The 18,926-nt window shown below is 42.5% G+C and overlaps 2 protein-coding genes across 2 annotated transcripts in view; one reads left to right on the plus strand and one right to left on the minus strand.

Annotated features, from left to right (window-relative positions):
* The window catches only part of znrf1 (zinc and ring finger 1), a 30,375-nt gene extending 22,231 nt beyond the window's left edge, over positions 1 to 8,144 (plus strand). The window contains exons 3-5 of the mRNA XM_029757921.1: positions 3,279 to 3,384; positions 5,317 to 5,411; positions 6,186 to 8,144. Of these exons, the coding sequence (XP_029613781.1) occupies positions 3,279 to 3,384; positions 5,317 to 5,374 (164 nt within the window). The 3' untranslated portion in view covers positions 5,375 to 5,411; positions 6,186 to 8,144. The remainder of the gene's footprint in view (positions 1 to 3,278; positions 3,385 to 5,316; positions 5,412 to 6,185) is intronic.
* Positions 8,145 to 8,339: 195 nt separating this feature from the next.
* ldhd (lactate dehydrogenase D) lies at positions 8,340 to 18,394 on the minus strand. The gene is made up of 11 exons (XM_029757920.1): positions 18,175 to 18,394; positions 13,910 to 14,022; positions 13,376 to 13,517; positions 10,980 to 11,121; positions 10,509 to 10,668; positions 10,117 to 10,316; positions 9,724 to 9,852; positions 9,454 to 9,581; positions 9,252 to 9,342; positions 9,011 to 9,122; positions 8,340 to 8,899 (listed from the first exon to the last, which is right to left on the minus strand). Exons 1-11 carry the CDS (start codon positions 18,271 to 18,273, stop codon positions 8,734 to 8,736), a joined length of 1,482 nt encoding a protein of 493 aa, XP_029613780.1. The 5' UTR covers positions 18,274 to 18,394; the 3' UTR covers positions 8,340 to 8,733.
* Positions 18,395 to 18,926: the final 532 nt, after the last annotated feature.

Genomic DNA, 18,926 nt, shown 5'->3' on the forward strand with positions numbered 1-18,926 from the left:
AATGCTCTGTGGTCCATTGTCAATCAGCTGGGCCCGCTGCCTGTCACACATCAGCAGATCTCTCTGCATGGCCAATGTACCTCCACACACACACACACCCTGCAGCTAGAGTTGTGTGTGTCTATAATAATGACATAGAGGATCCATACAGTGTGTGTTTGTATGGGTTGGGTGAGGTGTGGGTATCTGGCCAGAAGATTGACATTGTGATATTGGTTACTGGTTAGAAATGCCACACATTATTTGTGTGGTTGACCCAGTGGTCTTTCATTGTGCTTATACCTGTGAACTCCTGTCTACCCCAGCCAGTATTGATCCTGCTAGGAGATTAACATAGGGGTGGTGATATATATATATAAGTGCATTAATGTTGGTCAAAAACAGCGCCGTACACCATCAACTGTAAGAGACAGTGTAATATCTTGACGTTATTGAATTATTCATTTATATTTCACAGATAAACTCTTTTCCCACTCCGTGTCATTTGCATACAGTATATTGCCAACAGAGATTTGGCATTCTTCCCAAACACATCAAATAGGATTAAAGTACTTTTCTTTTATGGCTTTCTCAAGCATGGCTTGCTTCCCTGTCTGTCTCTGTGTGTCCTCCAGACTAGCAGGCAGCCATCACCTGTGCTGTAAAAGCCAAACTCTTTCTCTCTCCTCTCTCTCCAAATCTCCTCTCTCTCTGCAAGGGCTATATTTAACCACAGGTATTAAAATATCATCATGCAATGCCGTAGCCCAAAAAAGACAGTAGTCAGCTCACGTGGACTGGCTACACCTATCCTTCAATCTCCAACTTACATTTCTACTAAAACAGTGTCACAGTCAGTCACTCACTCAAACACCCCTAGATTCCTAGAAAACACACACACATACATACATGCATACGCATAAAACATAAGACCTAACTAACTTCACACAAATAATAATGCATACCCACAGACACAAATATATAGACATATACTGCACATTGCAGTGTGAAGACCTAAATCCCCCCATGTACACAACATCGCATGCACAAAAACACACTCCCTCCCTCTGGCTGGCTGGCTGGCATAATGCAAAGCGAGCCGCTGATGCCATAGCTCCTAAGAGGATAACAATCTAAGGAGCAGGAGGTGAGGGGGGGAGGGGGGGGGGTGCTTATTGTTCTATCTGCAAGGGTGTGGAAAGGGAGCAGCTGTGTATAAATTTACTGAGGACCAGTTTTGGAGATTGAGGATGTTGGAGGAGAGGGGGTGGGGAGAGAGGGGGAGGCAGAGGGTTGACGGGACTGGGCAGCCAGCTAAGCTGATTTACATTCAGAGCATATGTCTTCTGTCTGTCTCACTCCATCTCACGCAGTCTTCTCCTCCCTTCACCTTAGCTTCCCCACATCCCCTCTCTCATCCCTCCTCCTCCCGCTTTCCTTTGTTCCAATACTGTTTTCACCCAGTGCTCAAACCTAACCAAACATTTCATTAAGGGTAATTTAAAAATCTAACCTTTACTTCCTTAAATGCTTTGAATGGACTACCAGAGGTTCAATAATCACGTCCACCTCACCATCCCGTTTTATAAACTGGGTAGTTTGGGTCTGTGATGCTGATTGGCTAAAACAGAATGTGTATATCAGACAATATACCACGGGTATGACACAAACATACTTGTTTACTGTTCTTTCAATGGCATAGACCAACCAGGTGAAAGCGATGATCCTTTATTGATGTCACTTGTTAATTACACTTCAATCAGTGTAGATGAAGGGAAGGAGACAGGTTAAAGAAGGATTTTTAAGTCTTGAAATAATTGAGACATGGATTGTGTTTGTGTGCCATTCAGGGGGTGAATGCGCAAGACAAAAATGAGTGCCTTTGAACGGGGTATGGTAGTAGGTGTCAGGTGCACCGCTTTGTGTCAAGAACAGCAATGCTGCTGTTTTTCACGCTCAACAGTTTCCCGTGTGTATCAAGAATGGTCCACCACCCAAAGGGCATCCAGCCAACTTGACACAACTGTGGGAAACATTGGAGTCAACATGGGCCAGCATCCCGGTGGAAAGCTTTTGATACACAATATTAGGAAGGTGTTCCTAATGTTTAATATACTCCGTGTATGTTGGTAACCAGTTTATAAAAGCAAAAATGCACTCCGCTTCATGTCGTGCATAAGAACAGCCCTTAGCCATGATATATTGGCCATACACCACAGCCCCTTGGGCCTTACTGTTTAAGTCTACCCTTTTTTCTAAAACCCCACTCTCACTCAAACAAAACAGTCATGACAAGAACGATGTGCGCGTACACACACACTGGTGTTTCCAGGGAACGTTTTGAGTTGCTGTAACAGGATGTGGTCTGGTGTCCTACTCTGTTCTGGCACTGTGCAGTGCAGCATTTCCTGTCAAATTAAAACTAGGTTTTACTGGAATCCACAATCTCCTATTCTAAGAACAATAGCTGTTGCAAAATGTGTTTCAGTGACTCACTGTTGGGGTATGAGCTACCGTGTTCTAGCCTGCTGATCATTACCTTGCTGAACAAATGGCTGGATGTTTCCAGTAACAGCTCTCACACACACACACACACACAGTTTTCTGGTTCGTGTACTGTCTTCCTGTGCACAGAGACAGTAACTGTGAGCCATGTTGGGTCTAGAAGCCAAACAATGTGTTGGCCCGGTGTAAGCCGGTAAAACCCTGCATCAGTGAGTTGTGTTAGAGATACTGTGTATATGCTGTGTGAGATGGTTGTGTCTCTGCCCTAAAAATAGTAGTCGTTGTCCCAAAAGGCGGGTAGGCAGGCGGTCTGCTTATCGGTCTGCTTATCGCTGTATTCCTGCATGGACAGATTTTGACAGCAGTGGACACTCTTGCTTCGCCTCTTCTTCTCTGGTTGTGTTGGTCCAGACCAGAGTTTGCTCAATGCTGCCCCCTGCTGTTTATTTTACACAGCAGCAACCAGACAAGGCCTAGTCCTCCCTCTCCTCTGACGCACTGACTGGATGCTCTTCCACCTGAATGGCAGAGTGCACAGCTGCGTTTCTTTTGCTCTGTTCTATTCTGGTGTACCTGTTCTATTGTTGCTTTAGTGGAATAGTCTCCAGTGTTTTACTGATTTTAGTTTTGTTCTTGTGGCAGTGACACACTGCCTTAGTTTTTCATATTTGGTACGATGTGATGTGTCATTGAAACTCCCCGTTGTCTTGCTTTCTTTTGTGCGTGCATGTGTTTGTGTGTGCCTGATTTCCTGTGTGTGTGTGTGTGTGTGTGTGTCTGCCTGCGTGTCACAGATGACGTGCTAGCAAGGGATGCCGGGGAATGTGTGATCTGTCTGGAGGAGCTGCAGCAAGGAGACACCATCGCCAGACTGCCTTGTCTCTGCATCTATCACAAAAGGTGAGGTACGACTCAGCTCTCAGGCTGCGTCTCAAATGACATCCTATCCCCTAGATAGTGCACTACTTTTGACTAGGGCACATACGGCTCAGGTCAAAGGACATGCACCATAGGGAATAGGGTGCCATTTGACGAACCCTCTGACTCAACTCCTGGTCCGGACTGTACAGTGCATTCAGAAAGTATTCAATCAGACTCCTTTACTTTTTCCACATTTTGTTACGTTATAGCCTTATTCTAAAAGGGATTAAATTGATGAGGGGGAAAAAACAATTTACACACAATAGCCCATAATGACAAAGCAAAAACAGTTTTTTCAAAAATTTTGCTAATTGGAAGAAAAAAAAATATATATATTTTTTATATATATATATATATATATATATATATATATATATATCACATTTACATAAGTATTCTGACCCTTTACTCAATACTTTGTTGAAGCACCTTTGGCAGCATTACAACCTCAAGTCTTCTTGGGTATGACGCTACAAGCTTGGCACACCTGTATTTTGGGAGTTTCTTCCATTCTTCTCTGCAGATCCTCTCAAGCTCTGTCAGGTTGGATGGGGAGCGTCACTGCACAGCTATTTTCAGGTCTTTCCAGAGATGTTCGATCGGGTTCAAGTCCGGGCTCAGGCTAGGCCACTCAAGGACATTCAGACTTTCCCGAAGCCACTCCTGCGTTGCCTTGGCTGTGTGCTTAGGATCGTTGTCCTGTTCAAAGGTGAACCTTCGCCCCAGTCTAAGGGCCTGAGCGCTCTGGAGCCTGTTTTCATCAAGGATCTCTCTGTACTTTGCTCTGTTCATCTTTCTCTCGATCCTGACTAGTCTCCCAGTCCCTGCCGCTGAAAAACATCCCCACAGCATGATGCTGCCACCACCATGCTTAACCGTAGGGATGGTGCCAGGTTTACTCGAGACGTGATGCTTGGCATTCAGGCCAAAGTGTTCAATCTTGGTTTCATCAGACCAAAGAATCTTGTTTCTCATGGTGTGAGTCCTTTTGGTGCCTTTTGGCAAACACCAAGTGGGATGCCATGTGCCTTTTTACTGAGGAATGGCTTCCGTCTGGCCATTCTACCATAAAGGCCTGATTGGTGGAGTGTTGCATAGATGGTTGTCCTTCTGGAAGGTTCTCCCATCTTCACAGAGGAACTCTGGAGCTCTGTCAGAGTGACCATCGGGTTCTTGGTCACCTCCCTTCTCCCCCGATTGCTCAGTTTGACCAAGGGCACAGCTCTAGGAAAAGTCTTGGTGGTTCCAAACTTCTTCCATTTAAGAATGTTGGAGGCCACTGTGTTCTTGGGGACCTTCAATGCTGCAGACATTTTTTGGTACCCTTCCCCAGATCTGTGCCTTGACACAATCCTGTCTCGGAGCTCAAGGGAAAATTCCTTTGACCTCATGGCTTGGTTTTTGCTCTGACATGCACTGTCCAAATCATGTCTAATCAATTGAATCTACCACAGGTGGAATCCAATTAAGTTGTAGAAACATCTCAATGATGATCAATGGAAACAGAATGCACCTGAGCTCAATTTCCCATAGCAAAGGGTCTGAATACTTATGTAAATAAGGTATTTTTGTTTTTTAGTTAATACATTTACATAACATTCTAAAAACCTTTTTTCACTTTGTAATTATATGTTATTGTGTGAAGATTGAGGGAATAAAAAATATATATATTTTAGAATAAGGCTGCAACGTAACAAAATGTGGAAAAAGTCCAGGGCTCTGAATACGTTCCCAATGCACTGTACAGTAAGCACGCAGGCTCACAGGATTACCCAGCCTGAGATGACTCCACTAGATGAATTATACTCAGTGGGGCAATACAATTAGGCCTCAGTGATATACCGTAACTGAGGCCAGAGATATGTGCATTCATGTAATGGTTGTTTTTTTTCTCCTCTCTTCCTCTCCCAGCTGTATAGACTCCTGGTTTGAGATTAATCGGTCCTGCCCTGAGCATCCTTCAGACTGACTGACCTCTGTGCTGCTAGTCCTACTACTGCTTCAAGGTGAGAGCATCCCTTCTCTTCCACACAGGAGACTGGGGACAGGAGATTCTTACAAGAACACTATGATACAAATTGGACACTCACTCAGTGTAACTAGGTGGTAGTAGTAATATGATGAGAACATACTCTTGCAATAGCTCACTCACATCTACACTGAGTGTACAAAACATTAAAAACACCTGCTCTTTCCATGACACAGACTGACCAGGTGAATCCAGGTAAAAGCTAGGATCCCTTATTGTCACTTGTTAAATCCACTTCAATCCAGTGTAGATGAAGGGGAGGAGCCAGGTTAAAGAGGGTGAATGGGCAAGACAAATTATTTAAGTGCCTTTGAACGGGGTAGTAGATGTCAGGCGCACCGGTTTGAGTGTGTCAAGAACTGCAAAGGTGCTGTGTTTTTCATGCTCAGCAGTTTCCCGTGTGTATCAAGAATGGTCCACCACCCAAAGGACATCCAGCCAACTTGACACAACTGTGGGAAGCATTGGAGTCAACATGGGCCAGCATCCCTGTGGAATGCTTTTGATACCTTGTAGAGTCCATGCCAAGACGAATTGAGCAACTCAATATTAGGAATGTTCCTAATGTTTGGTATACTCGGTGTAAATGCACTGTATAATGCATACATACGCACACATGCATGTACTGAATAAAACTAACATTCTCAGTCGGTATGAAATTATGGCATTCTGTAAGTGTGAATTATGCATTTAAATAACATCCTTAACTGTCTTTTTGTATCCACTTTGATTATATGCTATAACCTCTCAGGGCACTTTATGGTCAAACCATGGATATCTGGATACTGAAGTAACCAAAAAAATGAAACAATCAAAACAACCAATCAATTGAGCTATCAAGAAAATTCCTAGCAAACTGAACCAAAAGAAGAAACATCAAGCCAATACTGTCACTTCCACATGCATTACAGAGTGCCCCGCCTCCCTGCCCCTTCAGCCGTAGAGACTACCAGTCGGCCCAACCAGGCTGACCACCCCTCCAGGCAAACTGCCTCACCAGGCCGCTTGTCCCCCCCCCAGCCAGTTGCCCCACCACATGCCCTGGCCCCCTGCTCTGCCCTCCATTCTGCCTCCAGAGTCTAGCGCTCCCTGGCTCCCTGTCACTCATCTGGATCCAGTCCTCGCATGGCCTTCACCAGAAGAGACAGAGGAGGAGGAAGAATCGGGCTGGATGCACCCTGTGTGCCAGGGAAAGGTCGACTCCCAGGACGTTGTCTGATCATCCGACAGAAGCTCCCCCCAATCACCAGAGTTACAGCACCCACCCACTCACTCATTAGCTGGAGTCACATGGGCTTCTCTTAGTCTTCGCTTTGAGGTGGAGTAGCGGTGTGTGAGGTACAGAATTGGCGGGGCAGGCAGGGTCGGTCTGTGTGGGGTGTGTGTGTGTGGGCGGTGTCATGGTGTAGTTTATGCTTCTATATGTGTTGGGGCAGTGAAGATGCCAGTCAAACTACACTTGTTCTGTGTGTGGAGGGGGTACATTGTTTATGCTTGGTGGTGTGTGAATGTGTGCTTGTGTGTTGTGGGGGACAGTTGGTTTACGTTCTATGTGCTGGGGCGGTGAGGATGACGTCAGTCACCGTACCCGTGGTGTGGTTGGGGTGATGATGATCTCTGTAGTGAGAGCCTGATTTGCTAAAGGGTCAAATAGAAGTCTGAGACAATACTGTGTGTTGGTCTGTGTTTGAAACGTTTACAATTTAGATGTCCATTTTCCCTGTGTGAATGTGTCATTTCGCTAATGTTTACAGTTACAGAAAATCGACATGACATACACTATGTAGTTATTTTTGTCCGCCAGGTTGTTGCTGTGATGGGGAGACACTGATCAGAATGAGTCATTTCTTTGTAAGGGCCTTGAGTGTGTTTGTGTGTGTGATGCCTCTTGGCCTAAGAGACTGTCTGTGCCCCATATGCTTTCTGCTGAAATAGGTCATGTCCTCTCTGGTTGTGTTGGCTGATGTGACTTACTGTAATGGAGGTGTTCAAGACCCATCAACCCAAACATTTTAGAGCTATTCCGGGGTTACACCTGAGCTATTCCGGTTCTGGGGTTACACCTGAGCTATTCCGGTTCTGGGGTTATACCTGAGCTATTCCGGTTCCGGGGTTACACCTGAGCTATTCCGGGGTTACACCTGAGCTATTCCGGGGTTACACCTGAGCTATTCCGGGGTTACACCTGAGCTATTCCGGGGTTACAATTTATTTATTCACATTTAAGAAGATTCCCTCTAATGTATAAAGAATAACAGAATGATGATTCTGGGAGAAAAAAAAACAAAGCTGAACAAATGGGTGAATATTTTTTCCAGTTGTGCTAGATTAAAATGTAGAGAATAGTATTTTTGCAGGGTTATCTGCTTCATACCCGTGAGTACACTACAAAAACCATCCATTAAGCAAGCAGACAACCACCAAGCTTCTCAGACTGAACAAGGAACACAGGGGAGACGGACTACTAGTCAGTTATGATATAAACTATATAACTTCACGTCTCCTGCTAACTGTAGCCTTGCTCAACGCTCTAAAGGGCCATACCTTCATTTCTTGCTTTATTTAGTTTTAATGTCTTTTGATTACTTTTTTTTCCAAAGGATGTGAATGGATGCCTGTTTTGGAGGTATCGACTAATTGTCTCATGATTTTGATGTGCAATCTGTGGGATGAGTAATGATAAATATAATAATAAAAAAGTCAAAATAAACATGTTTTTCCCATGTAATTTCCTTAACTAGATTCAGGCCTAAATGTTAATTTTAACAAATCTACTCATGAAATGGTGTGTAAATGCTTATCATTTAGTTACTTTGTTCACCCAATTTCAAGGCATCAGCGAAGATTGTCTTAAGAGGAACAAATCAGATTGTAAGAAGAAATCTTTAGACATAAGAGCAACTTCACCATGGCAATATGAGGGATTTTTATTTAAAAAATACTTCATTGTCAATCAGAAGTGGCCAATTACAGTTTGAATACAGTATGTACACATCAACAGGGCACACAATTTAGCAGAAACAAAACACAAAACGTTGCATTAGGTTTGTCGCAAATAGTAAATAATTTCAAGCTACTGTTCCATTGTAATAACATCTAAATTAGCAGCAGTTAATTCTGAGGAACTTAACAGGAAAAACGGGGGACAGGCAAAAATAACACAATTTGCCCTTGGTACTCAGTCAGTTACGCTATTAAATACTATAGACTCCTGACGCCCTCTGGCAGACAAATGTATTGTATTACACTTCATTCATTGATTTGGTGCTCTGATAAGGTCATAGCTTCAGTACCTTCAGCTACAGAACCTTCCCAGGATTCATGAGGTTCTTGGGGTCTAGGGTGGCTTTGAGGCCCTGCATGACCTCGATGGCCAGGGGTCCCATCTCCTCTCGGAGCAACGCTCGTTTCCCCAGGCCCACCCCGTGCTCCCCCGTACATGTCCCGTCCAGGGCCAGTGCTCTCCTACAGCGTGACAGAAACAGAGAACTATAAATACAGGGATAAGAGGGAATGAGTTCAAAGGTCAGGAACAAGGGGGCAATAAAGGAGAAAGGAAAGAGAGACATACAGTACCTGGCCAGTCGCTCAGTGAACTCATGAACTCTAATGACCTCATCCTGGTCATTGGGGTCCATGACCATTATACAATGGAAGTTTCCATCTCCAACATGACCCGCGATCGGACCTCAGGAGAGAAAGAATTCTCAATACACTACTGGTCACACACAAACATGTACAGTAACATACACAAACACTGTATCCTCTGAGTGACGCCCCACGAGGGAGTCTGTGTTGATTGTTAGCTAGCCGTTACCTGTGAGTCCGTTTAGCATCAGGTCCTCCTTGGTTTCCACAATGATCTGAGGGAGACGAGAGAGAGGGACGCACACATCTGTGGAGTAGGCCTGCAGGACCAAAATGGAGTCAGCACATTCCTGTTACAACATTACAAACAATAATGCCAAAGCGATTTACATTATTTATCAATAATTATTTGAGTCGAGTCAGAGCCTTACCTTGCAGCCCGGTCTGAGTGCCAGGGCAGCGTACCAGGCATCGTGTCGTGCCTTCCACAGGCGCCCGCGGGTCTCTGCATCCCGTGCCCAGCTAAAGTCTGACCCACCGTTAGCCTGCGTGATCTCCTCTGGACAGTTTCCCATCAACAAATAAGAAGAAATCTCACTCTCACAAGTCAAATTTACAGCAAACTATCGCAAGTAACGTTAACTTAACGTACAATTACATCACACATTCAGTATAACACCGTATAGCAACAAAACACACACCTGTGACGGTAACCTGCTCCTCCAGACTCTTCTCAGTGCCGTGGAACTCCAGGAAGAGAGTGGGGGCCACGGGGTAGGACAGCGAGTTGAAGCTGTTACAGGCGTCAATCATCACATCATCAAGGAACTCTGGAAAGGACAGACGTGGTTGGTTTAGAACAAGGCTCCAGCTCCACTGAGAAGATGGTGGTAAAACACTTGGTCAGTGTTTTAAATAGCATCAGGTCCTCCAATTAGTGTCTAAAGCCCTTGGTTACTCTTAAGTAAGAATGCATAGCAGTCTCTTGCTCAGTGCCAGTTTAAGATGGACAGGCACCTTACAGTTAGAAAACAATGAACGCAGAGGTCAGTTCTGTGTTAAAAAACTAGTAAACGGCCACCTCGTCTACTCACCGATGCGTGCGATGGGCACTCCAGTCTGGAGGACCTGCACAGTGCTGTCCACTGCTGCCTGGACAGAGGGGAAGGTGCACACAGCAGACACCATGGCTTCTGGCACCCCGTAGAGACGCAGGGTGGTCTTCGTGATCACCCCCAGAGTGCCCTCTGAACCCACAAACAGGTTGGTCAGGTTGTAGCCCGCTGACGTCTTCCTAACGGAGACGAGAGAAGGTCAAAGGTCATACATGTCCTCATTACTGGTGAAATTAGAGAGAGAGAACACCACATGGGTTGTTAATAGTTAAACACTAAAACATGTTTTAACTGTCACTTTCTGTTTCAGGCCTAGCAGTGTAACCAATGATGTATATAACCATGAATATATCCATGTCTGGGTGTGTTACCGGGGCCGGCGCCCCCTGCCTGCTGTGTGGATGATGGATCCATCTGCCAGCACCACCTCTAGGTTGAGTACGTTCTCCCGCATGGTGCCGTAGCGCACCGCATTGGTGCCTGATGCACTGGTGGCAGCCATGCCACACAGAGACGCGTCTGCACCAGGGTCTGTGTGTGCCGACAGACAGTAGAACACCTCAGTGATTTCATACCCAACACTTCAAATATTCTTCACAACTTCAGGCACAAAATGCCAGCGAGAATGACGATCATGCAATACCATTGTACATGAAGGTAGTTCGTATGATTACTTATATCAGGGGTTCCCAACATTTTCCACCCATGGAGCCCTATTTCACGATGGAAAAACGTTCCACTTAATTTCACAATGGTTAACTAAACTCGGGCGTGTGTATAGTGACAGGCCTATTGGGCCTACCCGTTGGAGCAGTGACATCATCGCAGGTCACGTGACTCACCGACAGGAAACCACAGGCCCGTGTCTCTCAGGTAGGAGTTGAGGCCTTTGCGTGTCACACCTGGCTCCACGCTCACATCAAAGTCCTCCTGATGGAGGTCCAACACCCTGTCCATGTTCCTCAGACTAAAACACACCCCGCCCTTACACACACACACACACACAATTGGAATACTTCCTATAGACCCTCAATGAAACATTGTGAATACAAGGACCCACGTTATTAGAGGTCAGGGATGCACTGTACAGACGTCAGTACCAAACAGAGCAGGCAGACAACACATTGAGCCCTTTTTCAAGACCTCTTACACAGCACCCTTCATTTAGACACCTTTAGGAGATGATGACACTGCATCCTGTCTTACTGTCACACACATTCCGACTAACATTGTGCAAGAGAATCAAAAAACGTCAACATGAATTATTACGGCTTTTACACAAAACAACCTTCTCTCTCACTCTCGTAATCTCTCTCTCTAGGGTCATTCCATGTCATTTCAAAAAGCCATGACACCCAGCATCTCAGATTGTTATTGAGAAATAAAGCTGATTGATTGTACCCAAATTGGATTCACATAATAGTCAACAAATTATAGTACCCAAACATCCGATTTGGTCTGAACTTTTCCTATCATTGAGTGAGACACATGGACTCTAATAAAATGGTGAAAAGCCACCCAGGCCAATCCCACCCATCAATCAGTATCCTCAGAACCTGGTTCCTCTCTAGGTTTCTTCCTAGGTTCTGGCCTTTCTAGGGAGTTTTTCCTAGCCACTGTACTTCTATACCTGCATTGGTTGCTGTTTAGGGTTTTAGGCTGGGTTTCTGTACAGCACTTTGTGACATCAGCTGATGTAAGAAGGGCTTTATAAATACATTTGATTGATTGAGTTCTCTATGTTTGACAAGTAGTATGGAGCTGTGGCTTAGAGTATTGCTTATTCACCATTTGTAATGTATATCCCTGTGAATCTGGTGATGGTTTTTACCCCTGTTTAGAGAAATTAGCCATTGAAGTCGCTTGCATTACTTACCATAAATTTGTGTGAAAGTACCATGTTTTGTCCACTAGATACCGCTGTTCCTGCTATTGCCACCACACCCTTTTATCAATTTTTCTGGTCTCTTGTGTTAATTAAATGAATCGCAACATTTTCTTTGGAAATTGGGTCGAAAACCAATAGCTTTTGCTCATGATGAAAATGTATTGTGTGGTCAATTGTGTGGTCAAGCCAGTCCTCCATGAAAGCAATTCAGTTTGTCCTTCTCTTAGCAATCTAATGCTTCAACCCAACTCTCCTTGAATAGTCCAACAAGTGGCAGCTCTCTGAGAACTATCCGTATGGTGCAATTCTCATATGAAGACTTTTCTTTCAAGCCCAAAACGTTGATGGAGAAATGGGCTAGTGACTAAAATGTTATGACAACCCTTATAAAATAATAAATCTAATCCATTGCATGGCAGTCATATGTTTTTCAATCAAATTCTTAGAAAACATCTCTATTATGTAGTGTGACTAGTGACATTTACCATTAAACCCAACCCAATACAATTACCATTGCAAAACACTATATATACACACAGTGTGTATTTGGGACTTGAACCATTGAAGTGCTGTAGCCTAATGGTTTGCTTGTTCACCAGGAATGGTCTAACTAATCCAGACCTTTTTGAAGGGGATAAACCACACACAGAGGGTCTGTTTCATGGACAGAAATTAAGCCTAAGAGAATGAAAAACGGAATTGCTTTCATGGAGGACAGGCTTGAATTGTGAGGATGACCATAAAAATCTATTTTCTTCATGAGCAATAGCTATTGGTTTTCTACCCAAAGTTGCAAAGAGAATGTTGTGATTTATTTAATAAACACAAGAGACCAGCAACATGGATAAAAGGGTGTGGTGGCAGTAGCAGGAACAGCGGCATCTATTGGACAAAACATGGTATTTATGGTAAAAAATGCAAGTGACTTCAATGACTAATTTCTCTGAAGAGGGGGAAAAACCATCACCAGATTCACAGGGATATACATTACAAAGGATGCAGAAGAAGCAATACGCCATACTACTTTTCAAACACTGATAAACGATACTGTGTACTGGTTGTTGGGGTTGGATTGGCATGAGGTGTGTTGGCTCCATGGGTGGCTTTTTATGATTTATTGGATTCCTTATGTCTTACTCATTGTTAGGAAGAATTAAGTTCCAAATTGGATGTTAGCTACTATATTTATTGAAGATTATCTGAATCCTATCAATTAAAATGGCTCATTTGTGTACAATCAATTAGCTTAATCAAATTATGTATAAATTCCTCTATAAATTCAGAGAGATGAATCAAACTTTCCAGGCTGGTATTTATCTTTCTCCTTGACACAGACTGATTCGCTCTCACCTTAAGTGCACCCACTCCTCCCTCGAGGCCTGTGCCTGTGCCAAAGGGGATGATGGGAAGGTGGTGGTGGTGGCAGATCTTGGCGAGGGCACTGACCTCCTCCACACTCCGCGGCCACACCACTACGTCTGGGGGGCAACATCTGGGATGAGAACAATCACTTAGACTTATTGGATACTCCTAGAACCACAAAGGCACACCCCGAATCCCTGTAGCTATCCATCACAAGAAACACATCAGGGTTGGGTCAATTCGAATTGAAGGCAGTCAATTCAGGAATTTATGTGAATTTAATATTCACATTTAGATTTTTTTTAAATAGCTTCTACTGTTCAGTTTATTGAGAAGACATTGAAAATAAATGCCCTCTTTTTCAATTATTGAATTGTAATTTAAGTTCACTTCCTGAATTGACTGGCTTCAATTTGAATTGACCCTAACCCTGAAACACATACACAAATCGAGTGTGTGCGTATGTGTGCGTGCATGTTAGAGACAGGACACACCTGCTTGGTGCCAGACGGCGGAGCTCACCTGTGTACAGACTCGTCTCTGCCATGTTGCTCCCTGACTGCTTCACCCAAGGACACTCCATCTTCACCACACACAGAGCGGAATGCAGGGATCACCCGCTCCCACCCACCATTCTAACACAGGGACACACACAATAGTAACAGTTTAGCCATACCTGAACAAGGGGACTGTACAAGAACCACATAGGTGTATTGGACTTCTGACTGAATTAATAAACTGTATACTTCTATACACAAGAAAGGCAGAAAGGTGAATTTAAAAAAATGCACAGAAATAAATATTATAAGCCTTAAAAAGACATGTATACATGCTTGTAACAAGTAATAAAGCATTACTGTTCACAAGTCCCGAAAATTACAACAACAAAAAAATAAAAAAATCACAAAAGATAAGGGTTGACAAAGAGAGACCCTTGTTTTCAGCACCTTCTTAAGAAAGTACCCACTAAGCATTTGACGTCACGCAACGTATTTTTTGGGTCAATCATAGACATCTATGTTTAACAAGTTTGGACGGCACAGTACAGTAAAGAAAAGGGGAGTAGAGTACTGTAGAGTACAGTACAATATAGTAGAGCACTGCTGGCTTGCCTCTGAAGCTAAGCCGGGTCGGTCCTGGTTGGTCCATGGATGGGAGACCAGACGCTGCTAGAAGTGGTGTTGGAGGGCCAGTAGGAGGCACTCTTTCCTCTGGTCAACAAAAAAAGAACCCAATGACTGGGATCATTGCCCTTTGTAGGGTGCAGTCTTTTGGATGGGACGTTAAACAGGTGTACTGACTCTATGGTTATTATAGATTGCATGGCACTTATTGTAAGGTTATTAACCCTGGTGTCCTGGCTAAATTCCCAATCTGTCCCTCATGGCCACCTAATCAACCCTAGCTTCCAATTGGCTCATTCATCCCCCTACACTCTCATGTAACTATTCCCCAGGTCATTGCTGTAAATGAGAATGTGTCTTCTTTTTAAGTAAAGCAAAGTATACTCTTGTGCAGGGTTTCCCAAACTCGATCCTGCCCCCCCCCCCGGGTGCACGTTTTGGTTTTTGCCCTAGCACTAGGGGCGGCAGGTAGCCTAGTGGTTAGAGCATTGGGACAGTATCCGAAAAGTTGCTGAATCTAATCCCCGAGTTGACAAAGTAAAATTCTGTCGTTTTGAACAAGGCAGTTAACCTACTATTCCCCGGTAGGCGGTCATTGTAAATAAGAATTTGTTCTTAACTGACTTGCCAGGATAAATAAATACACAGCTGATTCAAATAACCAACTCATCCTCAAGCTATGATTGTTTGAATCAGCTGTGTAGTGCTAGGGTAAAAACCAAAACATGCACCCAATTGGGGCCCTAGGACAGAGTTTTGGAAACCTATTGTACCCTACTAAACTGTACTCTACTAAATGTATCTCTACTGTGTCGTATTCTACCGAATACAACTCTACTGTCCTGTACTGGGCCTGGTTTCCCAAAAGCATCTTAAGGCTAAGTTCATCGATAGATATCTGAGCTGTTTCCCAAAACCATCGTTATTAACGATGCACTTATAAACGCTTATATTCTAACGCCTGACTCAGACCACTCTTAGAACAGTTAGTTAAGTGCTTTGATAGATGCCTTTTTGCCCTTCCGTGTCACTTCATACATAGAAGAGGTTTATCTGTCTCTGTGACTGCAGATAACTTCACAACAAAGTTGACTACAAATACAATGTCTTTGAAATTGTTGCAAACAAGCAAAGGATGAAAAGATGCTTCAAATGAAAACTGAGATGACTGCATTAGATAAATAGCCTACCTACTGTACAGTATAGGCTACATAGGCCTATATACTGTATTTCAATGATATTGAAATACATTTCATGTTCATTCAATTTAGTTTTATTTGGCTCCTGTCAGTCATTTTTGCCTCAACATATTTCATGATGTGTAGCCTAACATGAGCTCAATGTTCCAAATCTGTGATTTAGTGCATTTTTATTGGATAAGAATTAGAATAAGCCACCTCAATATTTGCAGCCATGAGTGTTTATCTCTCGAGGAGCTGATTCGTCATCAGTATTGTGAAATAATTCTAATGTTAAGGTAAGACTTTAATGGAAAAGGGTGATCGGAGAGCAGCTCTACGTTTCTTTCGACTCCATCAGTATAGACACATGCTTCAACAAAACACTTAGCGACCGTTCTGTCTGTGTGGTGTTTTGTGAAACGGGTGTTACATCTTCGCCAGTTGTAGGAAAGATGCATTGTTAAAACACCCATAAGCCTAAATTCCATCGCCATGGGGAAACCGGGGCCTGTACTGTATTCTACTATACTAAACTGTGCCGTACTTTATGATTCGTTCAGATGTAGATCTGGCTCGCACCGGCCAAATGTGTACTTGTTTGGGGGCGAAACTAATTAGACTAATACCCATCATGCTTTGCATTACATTTAGGTCAGTCAGCAGACACTTATTCAGAGTGACTTAGTGCATTCAACTCATTTGTTTTTACATTTAGGTCTAGGTCAATCAGCAGACACTCTTATCCAGAGTGACTTAGTCAGTGCTTTCAACTAAGATAGATAAACAACATATCAGTCATAGCAAAAAATAAAAACATCTGTAACCGTTACTCTAGAATGCTATTGTAGTTGAAGTGGTCTGTAGTCTGCTCCTCTTTCCTATGAAGATATAATGCTTACTTAATTAAGAATGTATAGCAGTTGAATTTTGGCCATAGATTAAATGCCTGAAAAATACGTATTTTCCACGTCCGTAAAATACCTATTTTACCTTTCATTCAACACCTATAATGCACTGATTTCAATGTCCGGAGAAGACGTCTTTAAACATCCGGAAAAAACGTCCTATGTGACGTCTGTACAAGACGTCTTTTCATTTTCGTATAAGATGTATTTTTGACGTCCAGAGCCTGAAATGCATGTGATGTACACGTCTGAAAAATACATGTTCAACGTAATTGTGCTTATTTGGTAGCTTAGATGGCTAGGCTATACTAGCTCTGGAAAACTAGGTGGCATTCTGCCTTCTCCCTACAGTTCTCAGCCATTAGCTTCGCCCACAAATGCCACACATGAACTACAATCCCGACGCTGTATGTTAACGTTTATAAATGGAAATCATCATCACTTGCTATATGGCTTTCGAAAAATATCGTATCTTTCATCAGTGAGAAAGAATCCTTCAAATAAAACATATACACATAATGTAGCAGTTTGCACAGATCCATTCAGCTATGGGTGCTACCATCTGACTAAACTAATGTCCGACTTCCGACATGAAATTCAAAACAACTGGGAAACACGGGAAAAACTAGCTCCGACTGGGAAAAATCGATTTGAAGGGTTATTCAACTCAGAATTCCAACTCGGGAACCCGGGCCTCTCTAGAGTTCCAAACTGACGATCACTGACTTCATGATTTGCACTGAGTTCCCTGTTGTTTTGAACGCGGCATTACACACAGGTGTTCGGAACAGTAAACAAGTGCTGTAACATAGAGAAATGGCCACACTAACCTTAACAAGGTGTGTATCAATTTAACCTTTAGTTAAAATAATATATATATATATATATATATATATATATATATATATATATATAAATATATATATATATATATATATATATATATATATAAATATATATAAATATATATATAATATATATATAAATATATATATAAATATATATATAAATATATATAAATATATAAATATATAAATATAAATATATATAAATATAAATATATATATATAAATATATATATATAAATATATAAATAAATATATATATATATAAATAAATATATATATATATAAAAATAAATATATATAAATATATATATATAAATATATAAATATATATATAAATATATATAAATATAAATAAATAAATATATATATAAATAAATATATATATATATATATATATATATATATGATATGAAAGCTTCTTGTGTTTCCAAAACAGTAGCGCAAGAGATGCATGTTAATGTTCAGACCGAGCGTCGGGATCTTAACAAAACTCCCCCTATAGAAGACGCCTTCGTCCAATGAATCTCATGTGTAATGCAATGGAACTGAGTCATGATCAAGGGCTAAGGCTCTACTCGCCTACAGAATAAATGCAGTCGTGCATTTCGGTTATCTATCTACCAGAACAAGATTATATCATGCTGCTCATTAAGCTTTTAAACATCAACTACCGGTATGATCAAAATATCAGAACAAACTGACACATTACCAAGTTAACTGAATGCTCACTTTTAAAGTGCGTTCTTTCTTGATAGTGCGACACTGCACAAAATTAGACGTTGACAGGTGAGCGTACAAGCGTCGCGTTGGTCTCAAGGCGAAGGTCATATTCACAGATCACAATGTCGGCCCGTGAAATATTTTTTATAATAAACTACTGTATACTAAATGCACTTATCTGTCGCCTGTGATTTCATAATGGACAAGTATTCTTCCGGATCAGAAGTTTACAGTAGTGACGTCGAGACTTCTTCTTCGTTTGGTTTTCCGGTAGATCAGATGCTGTGTTGAATTGCTGCCATTCGCAGGTCAGAGTACGGATTGCACATTTTGTGACCAACAAAAAGGGAAAAACTTTAATTGCACCACCATCTAACCCTGCACCTATACACTATCCCACCACCCCATCCCACAACTTTGGCCCTAAACGAGCCTGGGATGATAGAACCCTTTCTCTCAAAACGTCCTGTAGATCTTCTCAGCTAAAAATATTTCACACCCAAATATTTATCTGCTGCTGCAACTACCACATCTATTTTCTGTGATTTCCGCTCCATTAGTGCAGTGAAGTTGATCACCATGGCTATAAATGCAAGAAATCCAACCTTACTAAAACTCATCCTCGCTGGCTCTCTCTCTTCAGGCCTACTCATGGGGGCATCCCAGTTGACTCACTCATCTTTGGGCTATATTCTACTCTCTTCACTGCCTCATAGGAAACTTTCTGCCCCACATGAACTCTGGCAATCTCAACCTGTCTC

This window comes from Salmo trutta, chromosome 7, assembly GCF_901001165.1.
Source record: "Salmo trutta chromosome 7, fSalTru1.1, whole genome shotgun sequence".
Lineage (NCBI taxonomy): Eukaryota > Metazoa > Chordata > Actinopteri > Salmoniformes > Salmonidae > Salmo > Salmo trutta.